The sequence below is a fragment of the Dendrobates tinctorius genome, unplaced genomic scaffold (genome assembly GCF_039654945.1).
Source record: "Dendrobates tinctorius isolate UK_male_01 unplaced genomic scaffold, ASM3965494v1 ptg000024l, whole genome shotgun sequence".
Classification (NCBI taxonomy): Eukaryota; Metazoa; Chordata; class Amphibia; order Anura; family Dendrobatidae; genus Dendrobates; species Dendrobates tinctorius.
The window spans coordinates 14102930-14120731 of record NW_027361692.1 but is presented as its reverse complement, the minus strand read 5'-3'; the positions used below and the strand labels follow the sequence as shown (position 1 = coordinate 14120731).

Below are 17802 nucleotides of genomic sequence, written 5' to 3'. Positions count from 1 at the left end.
TTTTCCACAAATAAACGCAAGTCTTATCAAAGAAATTTTACCACTAGCATGAAGTACAATATGTCATGAGAAAAATAAAAAGCCAGAATCACCGGGATCCATGGAAGCGTTCCAGAGTTATTACCTAATAAAGGGACAGTGGTCAGAATTGTAAAAATTGGCCCGGGAGTTAACGAGCAAACCACCCTTGGTAGTGAAGGGGTTAAAGGGCTTTGTGCTCTCTGCCACAGTCTTCGACTTCCAATTTTTTTTACATTTCAAAGAAAGATATAAAGTTAATGAAAATTGACTAAGCTTATGTGATTCCTTCTGTCTTTCTTATAATGTGCTAATCGCGTTCTGGTTGATACTTCTCTCCACAGTGCCCAAAGTCATCTCCAAATGTCAACGGCTATAAAGAATTCCACCTACTTCAGTTCCCTGCCACCTCTGCCCATAGAGTGCTGTGAGCTGGATGGAGACTTTAACTCCTTGCCTATTATTTTTGAAGATCGGTATTTAGATTACATTACAGAAGGTATGTATGAGTAATACAGGCTTGCAGAAATATACTTTACGCCTTGGTCTGACTGTTGGGCAGGCTGTCCTGATCTACATGTTCCTAGTCAAAGTGTGCGACATGCAGAAAAATATCCTTCAGGCTGCTTGTAATGAGGACAAGTGTGTTCAGTAGATGTTACATTCTTAACCTTCACACTGAAGATGATAGACCTATACAGCCAGAGGCAGGCAGCAGAAGAGTTTACTAAACATGCAGACTTTAAGATATATACTGATCCCATTCAACTGTATATTACAGAAGTATTATTGTGTAGATTTGGCTACTCGTAGTTGCAGTAAAGCTCATTGGCAATTTAGATGGCATGGTTACATTTACAGGCCATATTTGTGAACACATACTGTATTTTTTTTTATTTATACCAAGCACTTTTTAGCAAGAAAGAAAAGCTTGCTTAATATCGTGTGTCTTATAGTCCAGTGCCAGCTCTTTCTGATCCATCCCGATCACTGAGAGAACTACTCTCTGGCCTCCTGCCTCACACTGATGTATCTCATCAGTGCAGGACAAGAGAGGAAGCTACAATGACCTGCACATCACTAAAGCTGCACAGATGCTGCAGATCCTGCGTAGCCAAAGGACCTTTCAGGTCATGTCTCATGCTGTAATGTATATTTTGTGTGTGTTTTGATGATGTAGTTTAGCTGTGTGTTTTGTAGCTGAGCTGTGTGTCTTTTGTTATTGTAGCTGAGCTGTATGTGTGTTTTCTTTTTGTAGCTGAGCTGTTTGTGGTTTTTTATATAATCAAGAAACTTTTATTTAAACCACAAATCAGAGTTCACATTTGTTTGTAAAAAGAAAACTAAAGCATTGTCACATTATATCATACAAACAAGTTGTTATATTTTCCATACCCCAGAAATCCTTATATTAAGATCCTATATCTCCCCTCCCTGTCCCAACAACCAACAGACCCCCCACCCCTTTCTGATGTGCAGACCTTCCCTGTCAATTAAAGGGGACATCTTCCCTCTTCTCTATCTAAAAGCTTCTCTCATCTTTATCCCATCTATCTTTACCTGGGGCCATGGGATCTCCCAAATTTTCATCAACAGAGAAGTATATGTTAAGGAAATCAATCTCTTGGTAGCTTTAGTACATTCCACATAATCAATTATCTCATTAAATGAGATGGTGTTATCTGAGATATTTTCTGCCTCAGTTATTCTCAATTATTCAGATACTCTTGTTTCAAATATTCAAATGAACAAAAACGCCCTTCTGCATGTAGTTGGTAGCAGGGCTGTGGAGTCGGTAAGCCAAACCTGTGACTCCGACTCCGACTCCTCAATTTCCCTTACACCGACTCCAACTCCGACTCCGACTCCCACACATATTGCTTATATTTAAGTGAAAAATTTATTGTAGTACAATGTGAACCTCAGACATTTAATCATTTTTATGATCCAATAATCAAGATATTTAGATAGAACAGAATATATATTGGTGTACTACCCGGTTTTCATTCTTTTTGGTACAGATACGATATGGATAGACAGATATGGATAAATGGATAGATAGAGCAGATTTCTAATCTGCTTTTGCTATTGAAAACATTATCTATGAGCTCAAAAACCTTTCAGGTGATGCAGTTTTTTAAAAAGATGATCGGCTTTTGCAGCTGAAAAACGTATCCTCAAAAAACACAGGAAAAACGCTGTGTGTGAATGTAGCCTTAGATCAGGAATATAACAGCCATTTATAGGACATTTCATAACTTTCCCAAACTCCTATGAAAAAATATTCAGCACATCCTGCATTGAATTACTGTACCCAATTTATTATATATTTTAGGAGTCGGAGTCGGTCCATTTTATACCGACTCCGACTCCACGACTCCGACTCCACAGCCCTGGTTGGTAGACTTATTACAACCTTTGTTGCTTCCAATTCCCAAACCCTTCAGAATGCATAAGTTCCCTCAAACGGGTTTTTCCATATCGGGAATATTTCGAGCAGGCTTTCATTCCCAGCAAACTCTTGTAGGTCCACCACATTTTGTGTATAAGGAAATAGAGTAGCAAACCACCTTGAGTTACCTTTGAACTCATAGTGAAAAGAAACTGGAGAGACAAAAAAGCGCAATAGGGTCTTACCGGTTAACGAAAGGTGAGGAAAAAGCAGTGTGTGCTCACCTGGTTGTGTTGTGACAGGTATAACCCCTTTTGAAAGCTCATAAAACTGCTGCAGAACCACCAAGTAGATAGTATACAAATATTAGGGCACCCGCACCCCATCTCCAGCACAGGCCGCAAGCCGCGGTCTTTCCTGCCTGCTGTGACTGCACGGAGGTGGGTGGGCAGACAGCTGCGGGATGTGGCGTCCGGCGGGTGTTGCAAAGAACCAAGTCAATTCTTGAGACTGATTGAAATATCACAGAAGCACACCAGAAGGTCTTTGACGATGGGGACTTTTCCCTCCATATATCTATCAGACCCAATTCACTAGTAAACTGGCCATAGGGAGGCAACGTGTCGGCACCCCAAGGGAACCTATCCTTTCCTGGGTTACAAGTATTAATGAAGTCGCCCATAAGTAATATAGGGAAGTCCAGCCAGTACGAAGGCGGAATATAAATTACTACAATAATACATTCAAAATGAGATATTGTACAACGCACTCCAACAAACCTCCCCTATTCATTGTTAAAGTAGTCAATGTGTTTAAAAAGAATATTCTTAAGTGCTAAAACACTGATCCTTCTTGAATAGCTAGAGTATACAGAATGCAAGCTACATCCAGTCCAAGATCTGTGTAGCATATTAATGGATTCATTTGACATAATTGTGCCTATGATTGCGTGATTATCTTTCCTAATATACACACACCCCCACCCCCCAAAACCATTACAGTTGCCCAGAAAATGTACCATAATCCTGCTCTTACACATAAGGAATGGCGCACAAAACACAATCTTAAAAAAAAACTGTCAGGGTCCCCTCACCACCACCTTTTCCAGAACGCCAACTAGCCTGATATTATTGCATCTCAGGCGATTCTCCAGGTCATCTGCCTTAGCAAATCGTGCTGCCATAGCTTGAGTATGGTTCTGTACATCTCTGTGGACAAGGGGAAGAGTATCTTTCCAACTCACTAACTCTACCTTCAGCTGCCACTGTTCGTTTCGTTCCTTCCTGAACATCATGTCGGATTATGGATATGGTTTCCTGTATAAATCCCACCTGGCCTTCCAGTGTAATGAGGGTGGCATATTGCATTTATTAACCGAAGTGAGGACATCCATTAATGAAGGTGACCCATCTGTGGATACGTTTTCAAGAGTCCCTTTGTTCCTCATAGTGGAGACTAGGGATAGGGGAGACCATTACAGGAGATCTCTGATCATCCTCCTCTTGTATTAAAGCTGAATATCTGGAGCCCGTTGTGAACATTCTCAGAGACCTCTTCAGATTTGTTCCTGACTTCTGGCTGCTGGAAGTTATAGTATGTGCTTTATGGGCATACTGCTCCAGTGTGGCTGCTACATGATCACCAATGTCTCTGCCTCTTCCCACAAGAAGTGTGGGCGCCATCTTGGGAACCCACCTACTGTCATCTTCCATCCCCAGTTTTTACTACCCTGTTTCCCCGTAAATAGGGCTCCCCCTGAAAGTAAGGCATGCAAGAGGGAGCACTGTGCCTGCTAATATAAGGCACCCCCCCTGAAAATAAGGCATACCTTGTCGTGTGCATGGGGCATGCAGTTGTGTCTCGCTCCCGCTGTCTGGTGCCCTCCGGTGCCCGCCACTGCAGCCGCGCTGTTCGCAGGAGTTAATCACAGCCTCAGAGCTGTGTGCCGATCTCCGCCCATGAGCCCTGCGCCAATCACAGCGCAGGAACCATGAGCCAGCTGACGTCATCCATAGCCTCTGATTGTTCCTGGGCTGTGATTGGCCCAGGGTTCCTGCGCTCTGATTGGCCCAGGGCTCCTGCACCACCAAAGCACTGAAAGCAGCACCATGGAGGAAACCAGTAAGAAAGTGTGTATGGGTGTGTGTGTGTGTCTGTGTGTGTGTGTACGGTACACACATGGGAGGCTGCAGTTGGGATACTGTGATAATGGGAGGCTGCAGTGGGATACCGGGATGATGGGAGGCTGCAGTGGAATGATGTGGGATGATGGGAGGCTGCAATACTGTACTGTAGAATGATGGGGGCTGTAATGGAATGATGGGGGTGCTGTATAGAGGACTTAAAGGGATGATGAGGGCTGCAATGGGATGATGGGAATATATGGGGCTGCAAAGGTAAAGGAACTGCTGTGGGTGATTGTTACGGTAGTGGTACAGTGTCCAGAAAGTGTGTGGGAGCCATTTTAGAGCCCTTATGTTTTGTGGCCCTGTGTGGGAGTCAGGCAATTACAGTACCGTACCGTAGTGTGTTACTTTGATTTGTTGGCTGCTTTTCTGCTGAACAGTCTATATGTCTGACTACTGGTTTTACGCTACAAAACGTTCCTTGTGTAAGGGTAGAGCGCGCTGGAATGTTTCTCATGAAAATAAGACCCCCCCCCCCCCCCCGAAAATAAGACATGGTGCAACTTTCGGAGCAAAAATTAATATAAGACCGTGTCTTATTTTCGGGGAAACAGGGTATGTGTCATTACACCTCCATAATAATAATAATACATTTTATTTCTATAGCGCCGACATATTCCGCAGCATTTTACATTTCAGAGGGGATTTGTACAGACGATAGACATTACAGCATAACAATAATCACATAGATCATAACAGATACCAAGAGGAATGAGGGCCCTGCTCGCAAGCTTACAATCTATGAGGAAAAAAAGGGAGACACGAAAGGTGGGTGGTAACAGTTGCCCTGATTGTACGGACCAGCCATAATGTTAAGTGTGTAACAGTACAGACACAGAGGGCTAATGGATGCATAAAGCATGTGGGAACATGATGCAGGGAACCTGGTTATGGTAAAAACTTTTGGCTGTGCCACACAGGGATAGATTAGGTTAATGTGTTGAGGCGGTAGGCCAGTCTGAATAACTGAGTTTTCAGGGCACGCTTAAAATTGTGGGGATTGGGGACTAATCGTATTGACCTGGGAAGTGCATTCCAAAGAATTGGCGCAGCACGTGTATAGTCTTGGAGACGGGAGTGGGAGGTTCTGATTATTGTGGATGCTAACCTCAGGTCATCAGCAGAACGGAGGGCGCGGGTAGGAAGGTATACTGAAACAAGGGAGGAGATATAGGGTGGTGCTGAGCCATGGAGAGCTTTGTGGGTGAGGGTAATAAGTTTGTACTGAATTCTGGAGTGGATGGGTAGCAAGTGTAATGACTGGCACAAGGTAGAGGCATTGGTGTAACGATTGGTGAGGAATATGATCCTGGCTGCAGCATTCAAGACAGATTGGAGGGGGGGAGAGTTTGGTAAGAGGGAGACCGATTAGAAGAGAGTTACAATAGTCGAGACGAGAATGAATAAGAGAAACAGTAAGAGTTTTTGCGGAGTCAAAAGTAAGAAAAGGTCGAATTCTAGAAATGTTTTGAGGTGCAGATAACAAGAGTGAGCCAGTGATCGTATGTGGGGACAAAGGAAAGCTCGGAGTCAAGTATGACCCCAAGACAGCGGGCATGTTGCTGGGGAGTAATAGTGGAACCACACACAGAAATGGCAATGTCGGGTATAGGTACATTAGTAGCGGGAGGAAACACAAGGAGTTCAGTCTTTGACAGGTTCAGTTTCATATATAGTGAGGACATGATGTTAGACACAGCGTTTAGACAATCGCTGGTGTTTTCTAGAAAGGCTGGCGTGATGTCAGGAGAAGAAGCGTATAATTGGGTGTCATCAGCATAGAGATGTTACTGGAAACCAAATCTACTGATTGTTTGACCAATAGGGGCAGTGTACAAAGAGAAGAGAGGGGGCCTGGGACTGATCCTTGAGGAACCCCAACAGTAAGGGGAAGATGAGAGGAGGAGGAGCCAGCAAAAGATACAGTAAAGGACCCTGATACCAGGCACCAGGAGACCTCCAGAGGCTTCCAGCATTGCTGACGTATTCTTATATGTTCACTGGCGCTGACCCCAGGCATGAGCACTCAGTGGTGCTACCATCCAGGGGTGACCGCACGCTTTTTCCTCCTGCCAGTCGATGGGACCCAAGACTCCCTGTCACAATCGGACAGCCGGCAGAAGACCACTCTGCTCCAACAGTACCCCGGGACTGGGAGTAGGTTTAACTGCCGCCTAGCTCACTCCTGCTCATCTTCAGCCTGCCACACGACACATCGGCACTGCTTTAAAATGGCCGCCGGAACCTCCACCACAAACCTCAGTCCAGGAGGCCCAAGATCTCACCAGGGCCTTTACCAGGAGACCACAGAGCTTTTCCACAGCGCCAGCACAGACCCAGACTGAGTCCTTTAGGATGGGCTTTAGGACCACAAATCCCTGGATCTCTCACAGAATATTCTAAAGGATATTAAAATCTCTGTTCACACACGTCCATTCAGTCCAAGAGCATAACCATACCCTGAACTGTTCGTGTTTTAATGTACCCGAACTGTGTATGTGTGTATGCGTGCTTCGAGTTCGAATGTAGCAGAGGTGTGTGTAGCAAAGCTGAGTGTGTAATGTATATGCAGTAATGCTGTGTATATGTATATGCTGTGTATATGTATATACACACAGTGTACATAATTTGTATGTCGTAAAGCTGTAGGCATATAATGCACTTGCTGCAGTGATACATGAACAATATATCTATTACCTCCCTATTCTACCCTAGTGCATGTAAATTAGTGATATTGGCCCCTGCACTTATATACACTGTTTTAACTAGTAGGAAATATGTTATTCCTATTTTCTGCTGTCAAAAACTGAAATGCATATGTAATAAAGCCAGCGAACTGTGAATGGAGCAGTAGAAAGCGGTGCTGGGTGCGGAATAGAGCCAATTAAGCGAGGAGCGGGAAGTGCTCCAAACACAGCCAGAGTATTTGAGTCTCATTGGTATATGTATAAAAATGTACATTTTTCACTTATGGAATGGCAGCTTTTATAAACAAAGGTATGGACTGGCTTATCTTTCATAGAGCTATATGACAATATAAGCAAGTTACCTATAAAGAGGTGATCATTTAGACTTCACTACTAGATTGAGATTAGACAATCCTTGAAGTGGATCTATCACCATTTTTAAAAATAACTCCATATGTTATTAAGAAGAGCAGTTATATCTGCTGAGGCTGGTGTACTAACCTTGAAAATCCATGTCATGATAGCGATATGCGGTAATCCTTTTCAAAGTTTTCCTGCTTAAAATTAAAATGATGCAACTAATGAATCATTCTATAGCTGGATTAATAAAACGCACATTTTAATATCATGATTAGACATACATTTGGACGTGGATGTTCAAAGTAAGCCCAGGAGTCCCATCAGGACTAAGAGATCTATTTAATAATACATTTTGTTTTTATTGTGAAATCTGGTGACAGATTCTCTTTAAGGCTATGTGCCCACGCTAGCGTTTTTAAACGCGCAGGAAAAGGATCCCCTTTCCCAGAAAACGCGCGGAAAAAGACTTGCGTTTCTTGCGCGTTTTTTGACGCGTTTTTTGACACGCGATTTCTGGGAACATTGGAGAAGGCTAAAAACGCTCAGCTATGCGGAAAATAATGTGCATGCTGCATTTTTAGCCGCTAAGCGATTCCTGAGCAGTTAAAAACGCATGCATTGGCACAAAAAGCCAAAAACGTATGCAAATGAATTAGAAGCATCTTGTATGCATTTCTGCAGCGTCTGAGCCGGCACAAACGCTGCGGAAACGCTTACAAAAACGCAACGTGGGCACACAGCCTAAATGATATGTCTTTGAAAACGCTTAATAATTGAGTGAAATTTAAATTGAATTATCTAACAGTGGTGAAGTTATACTTAATGAATATTTAAAGGGAACCTGTCACCGTTTTTTTTTATATATATAACCTACGGCCTCCACCTTTCAGCCCCATGTCACTGCATTTATAATGCTACACATATGACTCCAATTCACCTTGCAAGGCAAAAAAATACTTTTCTTATACTCGCCTATGGGGCGGTCCGGTCTGGTCCAAAGTGCATCTGTGGCCTTGGTCCGGTGCCTCCTCTCTTCTTGCGATGCCGTCCTCCTTCTGTGCTTTGTGTGGGTGACGCGTCCTACGTCATCCACACAGTGTCCCCTTCTGCAATGGTACTCTTCTCTCTGCCCTGCTGAGGGCAGAGCAAAGCACTGCAGTGCACATGCGCAGGGAAAGGTCAAAGAGCGCCGACGCATGTAAACTGCAGTACTTTGCTCTTCCCTTGGTAGGGCTGGGATAAATGCCCAAAAGAGAGGGGGGGGGGGACACTGTGTGGGTGATGGAGGATGTGTAACCCACACGAAGCACTAAAGGAGCAAGAAGAATTGAGGCACCGGACCAAGACCAAAGATACCCTTCGGACCGGACCACCCTGTAGATGAGTATAATAAAAGCTTCTTTTTTTATTCAACTTGCTGGGCGATTTGGAGTCATATGTGTAACATTATAGAATGCTGTCACATGGGGCTGAAAGGTCGAGTGTGTAGGTTATATTGGAAAAAATTGGTGACCGGTTCCCTTTAATAAACTTAGCGTGTGTAGTAGCTCTAATATAGTGGCGGATGAACAAAGTATTCATGGGATATACATTACATAAAAAGACCTACCATCGTCATGTGTCTGCCCATTGTTAGTCTCCCGATGTGCCTTGCTCGTAAACAATGTGGTGAATAGGTAACGACTTTGTAATAGCAAAATTGAATCCAATTATGTTGTTGATTAAAGGCAAGATGGATAGATACAATTAGGGAAAGGCTATTTCTTCTTGTTACTAGATCCTTTTAATTGCTCAGATGTTAAGGGATTTATAAATTGGTTGTGTAGGATTGCTTATTGTTCACAACAGTGCTACGCATGCTCTGGGTCATTGTATTGATTACCATAATTTCTACTCAATATTTTTTGTGGAAAGATGCTGGAAAAATGTCATTGTTCTTTTATTTCACACTGTAGATTTGGATGGGCCTTGGTTGGGCGTGAATACCCTGCAAAAATCTGATTCTAATAAAATGGAGAAGGCTGACAATGAAGATGGATATGTTTATGGTCCTATCAGCCCAGAGCTAAAAGTCGCAGCTGAAGGTATCTCTGCTCCACATTGGTGTCTTGAAGGTGAAAAGCAGCAAACTAAAATGTTAAAATCTAAAAATGAAGATGATAATAAGTCAAAATCTAAAAATAAACTGATGCGAACAATGAAACCTGAGAATCCAAAAAAGATAGTAAAGCAGAACTCTAAAGACTCTGTGGTTTTAGTAAGCTACAAATGTCTAAAAGCTGCTACAGCCGAGGCTATGTCTAAACCTTTTGAAGGCAGGCCTTCACATTGCCCCAAGGATGGACTTTATTCTACTCAAGGGTTTCCAACAGGTGACGCCAAATCATCTGGGTTACACACATGGCAAAAGGGACATCACTCTCTGGCTTTAAACCCTGTCGCAAACAAACCACTTTCTGTAAGTGGCGAGAGCTCCAAGGGAAGCCAGAGTGTCACCTTGGATTCTGGTAATCTAATCCCTTTCTCCACTGTTTCAGGTGCTGCCAACAAACAACAGTCAGGTACTGTGCTTACGCAAATGGACAGTGTGCCTCAACCTGGAGAAAGGCGTCATGTCGGTCAGTACACAGGACCTTCTGGAGTGAGGACAATAGAGGTCAAGCCAAGTACAAAGAACTCCTATGAAGGTGAAAAAGTAACCGTTATATTTGCCTCCAAGCCAGAGGTATCTAGAGATGTGACTACTAAGGATGGAATACAGGGACAAGGGTTGTCTATCGTGCCTGGTGGAGTAACGCCATTACTGGAGACTGATTCAGTGTTTGAAAAAGATGTTGCGGTGGATACTAATGTAAAATTACCTGGGATTGGAGACTCGCTCCTCAAGTTAAAAAATCCACCTCTTACCTCGAAGGAGGTCCACATTGTAGTGAGTGGGGATACAATAAAGTTACCTGATCTTAGCATTACCTGTGCATCTTCCAGGTTTTCTGATTCTGGTGTAGAAAGTGAACCCAGCTCTTTTGCAACTCACCCAAATCCAGAATGTTCTTTGGAAAATGTGATCGAGCCTGACACTGTTTCCAATGAGAAAGGATATTCACAGTTACTGCTAAAACCAGACTCCACTCTGAAAACTGCTGTTGAGAGCCACTGCACAGAAAGCACCAGCGCCCTGAGTGAAATCCAGTCGTCGTTGACATCAATTAATTCTCTGCCTTCTGATGACGATGAACTTTCACCAGATGAAAGTTCAAAGATTTCAGTAGTACCTGAAAGTCAGGTTAAAGATAGTAAAACTGTCCTAGACTTGGGAACAGTTCTTGTGCCAAAGTTTGATCCCAAACTATCCCACATCCTCGCACAGCCTCAATGCGTTGTGTTTTCAGAAAGAGACAGTGTCCCAGTGCATTCTTCCCTTTCGAGCATCAGAGACCTTTTCCAGTTTGCTATTTCTGATGAGGAAACTCCGAATGAAGTGAAGAGTATTCCTGTTCCACCACCAGGCTCTGTAACCACTTTTAGAGAGCCTCCGATTCCCGAAACTGTTTTTCATAGCCCCCATGTTGCACTCGATCCAGAAGTTATTGCAGTGGGAGAACAATCTATAGTTTCTGGTTCAGTTGTTCTGGATGATGAGGTGACGCTACAAAAGGAAGAAAATACTGGCAGGGAACCCAAAGAAACCAACCTGGACTTATGCAAAGCTGTGAGTAGTCCTACTGCTGCTATACTTACGTCTACAAACAGCACCGACATTGTAAAACAAGGTTTGGTTGAAAACTACTTCGGCTCTCAAAGTAGTACTGATATTTCAGACATCAGCCCTGCAGATGACTTCAGCTATGTTACTCCTGAAAGAGAACTTTCAAAGCTTCAGGTAACAGGCCCGCTTCTGCAGGAAGAGGAGGAGGAGGAGCAGGACGAAGAAATGATTGAAAATGGCTATTATGAGGAAACCGACGGCCCGATATACAAGTCCGAAGATCCTGAATGTGAAGTTATCCATGATTCAGCAAATGACAAGTACTTACGATCTGAACACATTGGTTCTGAATATTTTAAAGATGCCATAACAATGCCAGGCGTCTGCACGACTAGCTGTCTATCTTTTTCCTATACCTTAAAAGACTCCCCCTGTGGCACTGCATTTACTCCAAGGAACGCATCTGACACTATTACAAGGCAACCAGGTGGGGCCATGTTTGAATCCTCAACATCTCTTGCCTGGTACGAAAGTTCTCCAAAACCATTAATGATAGCGTGAGTATTATCACCACCTGCTTTCATGTTTTGACATGTGTCTGGCATGATATTTCTGTCTTTTCCTTCTGTCTTTTCAGTCCTCAATATGTCAAAATACTTCAGTGTTTCAGAGAGAAGCCTTCTGCTCGCCTACTACTCTATATTGGCAGGTGTCCCCTCACGTACACATATAGTAAGAGCTCTGACACTCTGGGGCAGTGGGTGGGGAGAAGCCACCAGGATCTTACCTTTATGACTAGTTATAAACAGCCACGGTCTGGTACAGCATGTAACGTGCATCATGTATCAGCGGTCACTTTAAGGTCAATATATATTGGCTTATCTAATAAAGGGAGAGCAGTAGGAACTATTAATGCAATTGTCCATTGGATAAAAAGTATTTTGAAAGGGCTCACACTATTATAAAGAAATACAAGAAGCGATGCTTACCCTCACTGATTGCCCACGGCTACCGCATTAGCACTTACCCACTGGTCTTTACGTACTGGTCCTGTAGGCAGGTCCTGCAGGCAGGTCCTGTCATTTCCTTTATATTGTGGTGGCAGGACCAGGAAATAGAGACCAGCGAGAGCCGAGTACATGTCTGAAAAGGGGCTGCGGGCATCAGGGAAGATGAGTATCTTTCTTTCTTTTTTTTTTTTTAAATGCCAATATGAACCCTTGTAAAAAATAATCATTCACAAGACTACACCTTTAAATGGAATCAGAGTCTGGATGCACAATTGCACCCAGGTATATTTTTCTTTGAAATGTTTCCGTGTTTCAGAGAAGATTTAGTTTAAAGATCTGGGCGTGGACTGTAGGCAGAGACAAGACTATTCCTTCGCTGTCCCCAGCCGGTTTCTCACCGCACCGTTCTAGGTGACTGACAGATCTCTCACTACGGAAGAGACTTGTCTATCACATGCTGCAGTACTGGGAAAAGCGGGGGTTACCCGGACTAGTCTCTTCTATGCCAATAGACCTCGGCGGGATCTTCCAATTGTATTATGCTCCATCGTTTCAGAGGAAAATATACCTGGCTGCAGTCTTGCTGACTGTGATTAATGCCGCCCACTTTGGATATCAGGGGAAAGGTTACATTTATCCACAGTTGGCAAAATGATACAGAGAGATCTCGAACAAAATTGTGTGGTACCATGGCAGTGGTTGAACAATCAGAGCTATTGGCACAGTTAAAGCGTGTTTTTATTTCATAAATCAATAGTAAATCCAAAAATTAGAAACTTCGTAAAATATCGTATCAGAAAAATATCTTCCTTCTCTACTTGGTTTGATTTTTCATTTCACGGATAAAATCTGTCTTCAGTGAACACAGAATTTTCCATTACTGAGAGAGAAAATGACAGATAATAATGTATTTGCAATATATAGCGCCAGCATATTCCGCAGCACTTTACAATTACATATACAGGCAATAAAAACATTGCAAAGTAACACATAATTCAACAACAGTTACAGTTATAAGGAAATAGGGGGGCACAATAGATAAAAACTGCTTCTCATTTATGGTCCAGCCGTCATTATAATAAAGAGAGCATTTCAAATAAGCTGCAGTTGGTGCTCATAAGTCCTATGGAGATAGGAGGGTGAAGGAAAAGGGAAGAGCTAGAGGCAGACACAGATATTCTACTGCAAGTTTATCTGCAATGATAGTTACACTTTAAAGAGTAACAGGTTTTTTTTGTCATAAAACACATGAAAATAAGACACACAATATATCTTATCAGAGAAATCTGCTTCTTTCTCTGCCAGGACTCATTGTTCATTCTCAAAATTCCCAATTCATGGGTATATTCTATATTCTTTGAAAACAGATTTTACCATTCCTGAGATAGTAGATGATGGTTGGTGCTTATAAAGCTCTATGGAGAACTGTAACTGTTGTTCCAGGAATACTTGCTGCAAAATGTAAGTGTCTGACTCTGCCTCCTCCTGCTTTCCCCTTCCATAGAATGTTAAACTCACGAACTGTCATCTATTTCAGTAACTGAGAAATCTATCTTCACTGAATACAGATTTTAGCCAAGAAATGAAAGTGAAATATCAGACCCAGATTTTCCTGATGAGATATAGTACAAAGTGTCTTATTTTTCATGTGTAAAAATTAAAATGACGGTTATTCTAAACTTTGGAATTTTTTATTGTGATTAAAGCACAATTTGCTTTAAATGTATGTTTTGTATTATTTTTTGAAATGTATCCTTTTATATTATATTATGTTATTTGAGTTACTCCTAGAAAAGTATGTAGCAATTTAAGTTATTAAAACTACGGTAAATGACAACATATGACCTCTACTGGAACACCTTTCTTATTTTCTGCAGCACCACTCCTCTCTTCTGCAGCACTTTTCCTCTCTTCTGCAGAAGCTATTTTTCTGCAGTCTCCTTCCTCTCTTCTTGCAGCACCCTTCCTTTCTTCTGCACCCTTCCTCTCTTCTGCAGCACCCTTCCTCTCTTCTGCAGCACCCTTCCTCTCTTCTGCAGCACCCTTCCTCTCTTCTGCAGCACCCTTCCTCTCTTCTGCAGCACCCTTCCTTTCTTCTGCAGCACCCTTCCTCTCTTCTGCAGCACCCTCCCTCTCTTCTGCAGCACCCTCCCTTCTGCAGCTCCTCTCCTCTCTTCTGCAGCACCTCTCCTCTCTTCTGCAGCACCACTCCTCTCTTCTGCAGCACTTTTCCTCTCTTCTGCAGAAGCTATTTTTCTGCAGTCTCCCTCCTCTTTTCTGCAGCACCCTTCCTCTCTTCTTCAGCACCCTTCTGCAGCACCCTCCCTTTCTTCTGCAGCACCCTCCCTTAAGCAGCTCCTCTCTTCTGCAGCACCCTTCCTCTCTTCTGCAGCACCCTTCCTCTCTTCTGCAGCACCTTTCCTCTCTTCTGCAGCACCTTTCCTCTCTTCTGCAGCACCTTTCCTCTCTTCTGCAGCACCTTTCCTCTCTTCTGCAGCATCTTTCCTCTCTTCTGCAGCATCCTTCACTTCTGTAGCACCCTTCCTCTCTTCTGCAGCACCCTTCCTCTCTTCTGCAGCACCCTTCCTCTCTTCTGCAGCACCCTTCCTCTCTTCTTCGGCACCTCTCCTCTCTTCTGCGGCACCTCTCCTCTCTTCTGCGGCACCCTTCCTCTCTTCTGCAGCACCCTTCCTTTCTTCTGCAGCACCCTTCCTTTCTTCTGCAGCACCCTTCCTCTCTTCTGCAGCACCCTTCCTCTCTTCTGCAGCACCCTCCCTCTCTTCTGCAGCACCCTCCCTTCTGCAGCTCCTCTCCTCTCTTCTGCAGCACCTCTCCTCTCTTCTGCAGCACCACTCCTCTCTTCTGCAGCACTTTTCCTCTCTTCTGCAGAAGCTATTTTTCTGCAGTCTCCCTCCTCTTTTCTGCAGCACCCTTCCTCTCTTCTTCAGCACCCTTCTGCAGCACCCTTCCTTTCTTCTGCATTACCCTTCCTCTCTTCTACAGCACCCTCCCTCTCTTCTGCAGCACCCTCCCTTCTGCAGCTCCTCTCTTCTGCAGCACCCTTCCTCTCTTCTGCAGCACCCTTCCTCTCTTCTGCAGCACCTTTCCTCTCTTCTGCAGCACCTTTCCTCTCTTCTGCAGCACCTTTCCTCTCTTCTGCAGCACCTTTCCTCTCTTCTGCAGCATCTTTCCTCTCTTCTGCAGCATCCTTCACTTCTGTAGCACCCTTCCTCTCTTCTGCAGCACCCTTCCTCTCTTCTGCAGCACCCTTCCTCTCTTCTGCAGCACCCTTCCTCTCTTCTTCGGCACCTCTCCTCTCTTCTGCGGCACCTCTCCTCTCTTCTGCGGCACCCTTCCTCTCTTCTGCGGCACCCTTCCTCTCTTCTGCGGCACCCTTCCTCTCTTCTGCGGCACCCTTCCTCTCTTCTGCGGCACCCTTCCTCTCTTCTGCGGCACCCTTCCTCTCTTCTGCGGCACCCTTCCTCTCTTCTGCGGCACCCTTCCTCTCTTCTGCGGCACCCTTCCTCTCTTCTGCGGCACCCTTCCTCTCTTCTGCAGCACCCTTCCTCTCTTCTGCAGCACCCTTCCTTTCTTCTGCAGCACCCTTCCTCTCTTCTGCAGCACCCTCCCTCTCTTCTGCAGCACCCTCCCTTCTGCAGCTCCTCTCCTCTCTTCTGCAGCACCTCTCCTCTCTTCTGCAGCACCACTCCTCTCTTCTGCAGCACTTTTCCTCTCTTCTGCAGAAGCTATTTTTCTGCAGTCTCCCTCCTCTTTTCTGCAGCACCCTTCCTCTCTTCTTCAGCACCCTTCTGCAGCACCCTTCCTTTCTTCTGCATTACCCTTCCTCTCTTCTACAGCACCCTCCCTCTCTTCTGCAGCACCCTCCCTTCTGCAGCTCCTCTCTTCTGCAGCACCCTTCCTCTCTTCTGCAGCACCCTTCCTCTCTTCTGCAGCACCTTTCCTCTCTTCTGCAGCACCTTTCCTCTCTTCTGCAGCATCTTTCCTCTCTTCTGCAGCATCTTTCACTTCTGTAGCACCCTTCCTCTCTTCTGCAGCACCCTTCCTCTCTTCTGCAGCACCCTTCCTCTCTTCTGCAGCACCCTTCCTCTCTTCTGCAGCACCCTTCCTCTCTTCTTCGGCACCTCTCCTCTCTTCTGCGGCACCTCTCCTCTCTTCTGCGGCACCTCTCCTCTCTTCTGCGGCACCTCTCCTCTCTTCTGCGGCACCCTTCCTCTCTTCTGCGGCACCCTTCCTCTCTTCGGCGGCACCCTTTCTCTCTTCTGCAGCACCCTTCCTCTCTTCTGCAGCACCCTTCTTCACTTCAGTAGCACCCTTCCTCTCTTCAGCACCCTTCCTCTCTTCTGCAGCACCCTCCCTCTCTTCTGCAGCACCACTCTTCTCTTCTGCAGCACCCTTCCTCACTTCTGCAGCACCCTTCCTCTCTTCTTCGGAACCTCTCCCCTCTTCTTCGGAACCTCTCCTCTCTTCTTCGGCACCTCTACTCTGTTCTGAAGCACCTCTCCTCTCTTCTGCACCACATTTTTCTTCTGCAGCAACCCTCCAGCTCTCGTTTTTTCTATTGCAAGCATTACATGCCAATAAGTGGTGATTGCTACAATACTACTTCCTAAAGTACCGTATATTGTGCCAAATATGAATCCCACAATACAAGCCCATATTTTGCACCAACTAAAATTAACATTCTAAAATTTCCAAATGCAAACTACTTTTATAAGTGAGTGACTCGAAGCTCTCTCCCTGTTCTGAAAGGGGTCCCATAGCAACAATACATGTTTTTTAGTAGAACGGTGGGCTGGCTTTGCATTTATTCCATTGTATGTGCAGGCTGAAAGATGAACCGAGCCCCTTGTCTTATTCTTTCATTCTTCTGTATTACCCTTTTCTAATGCCTTGATATAATATAGATAATATCCCTCTGTACTTTCATATTTTGGCTTTTATTTTCTAAAGGTGTGTGTGTATATATTTATACGTATGATGAATGTTTGCTTGTGTGTGTAATATGTTGTGTATTTGTAGATTCCTTCAGGCCAAAGAAGAGCTGAAGCAGTTGAGGCTCCCAGGTTTTCTGTACAGCGATGTGCCTCACTTGGCTTCCACGGTTCCATACTTTAGCATGGAGGAGGATGAAGTGTCCGATGAGGGAATCCATCTGATTGTTTGTGTTCATGGACTAGATGGTAAATACTATTTATTAGTCTGTTTTATATTATAAATAGTGTTTTTAGAAAAAAAAAAGTCACATGCTTGAGGATAAAGGAGAATGTTATTGGCTAGAGGAAATAATGTTCCTCAGCCCCAGTACTGTATGTTCACTCCTGGCGTGCTATTATCTGGAAGTAGGCCAGCAAAAAGGGTGAATAGAACAGGATGGGGCCCAAAACTGATTCTCTAATTTTGTGAACTAAATAGGCTTTGTGGT

General features: G+C 44.3%; 1 protein-coding gene across 5 annotated transcripts in view; it reads left to right on the top strand.

The window, feature by feature from the left end:
* The window catches only part of FAM135A (family with sequence similarity 135 member A), a 159938-nt gene that overhangs the window by 124851 nt on the left and 17285 nt on the right, over nucleotides 1-17802 (top strand). For 4 of the 5 annotated variants that reach the window (XM_073569383.1, XM_073569380.1, XM_073569381.1 and 1 more), the window contains 3 exons: nucleotides 363-517; nucleotides 9599-11906; nucleotides 17400-17560. In XM_073569383.1, coding sequence (XP_073425484.1) covers nucleotides 363-517; nucleotides 9599-11906; nucleotides 17400-17560 — 2624 coding nt within the window. The remainder of the gene's footprint in view (nucleotides 1-362; nucleotides 518-9598; nucleotides 11907-17399; nucleotides 17561-17802) is intronic. The other variant, XM_073569384.1, reaches the window with a different exon arrangement.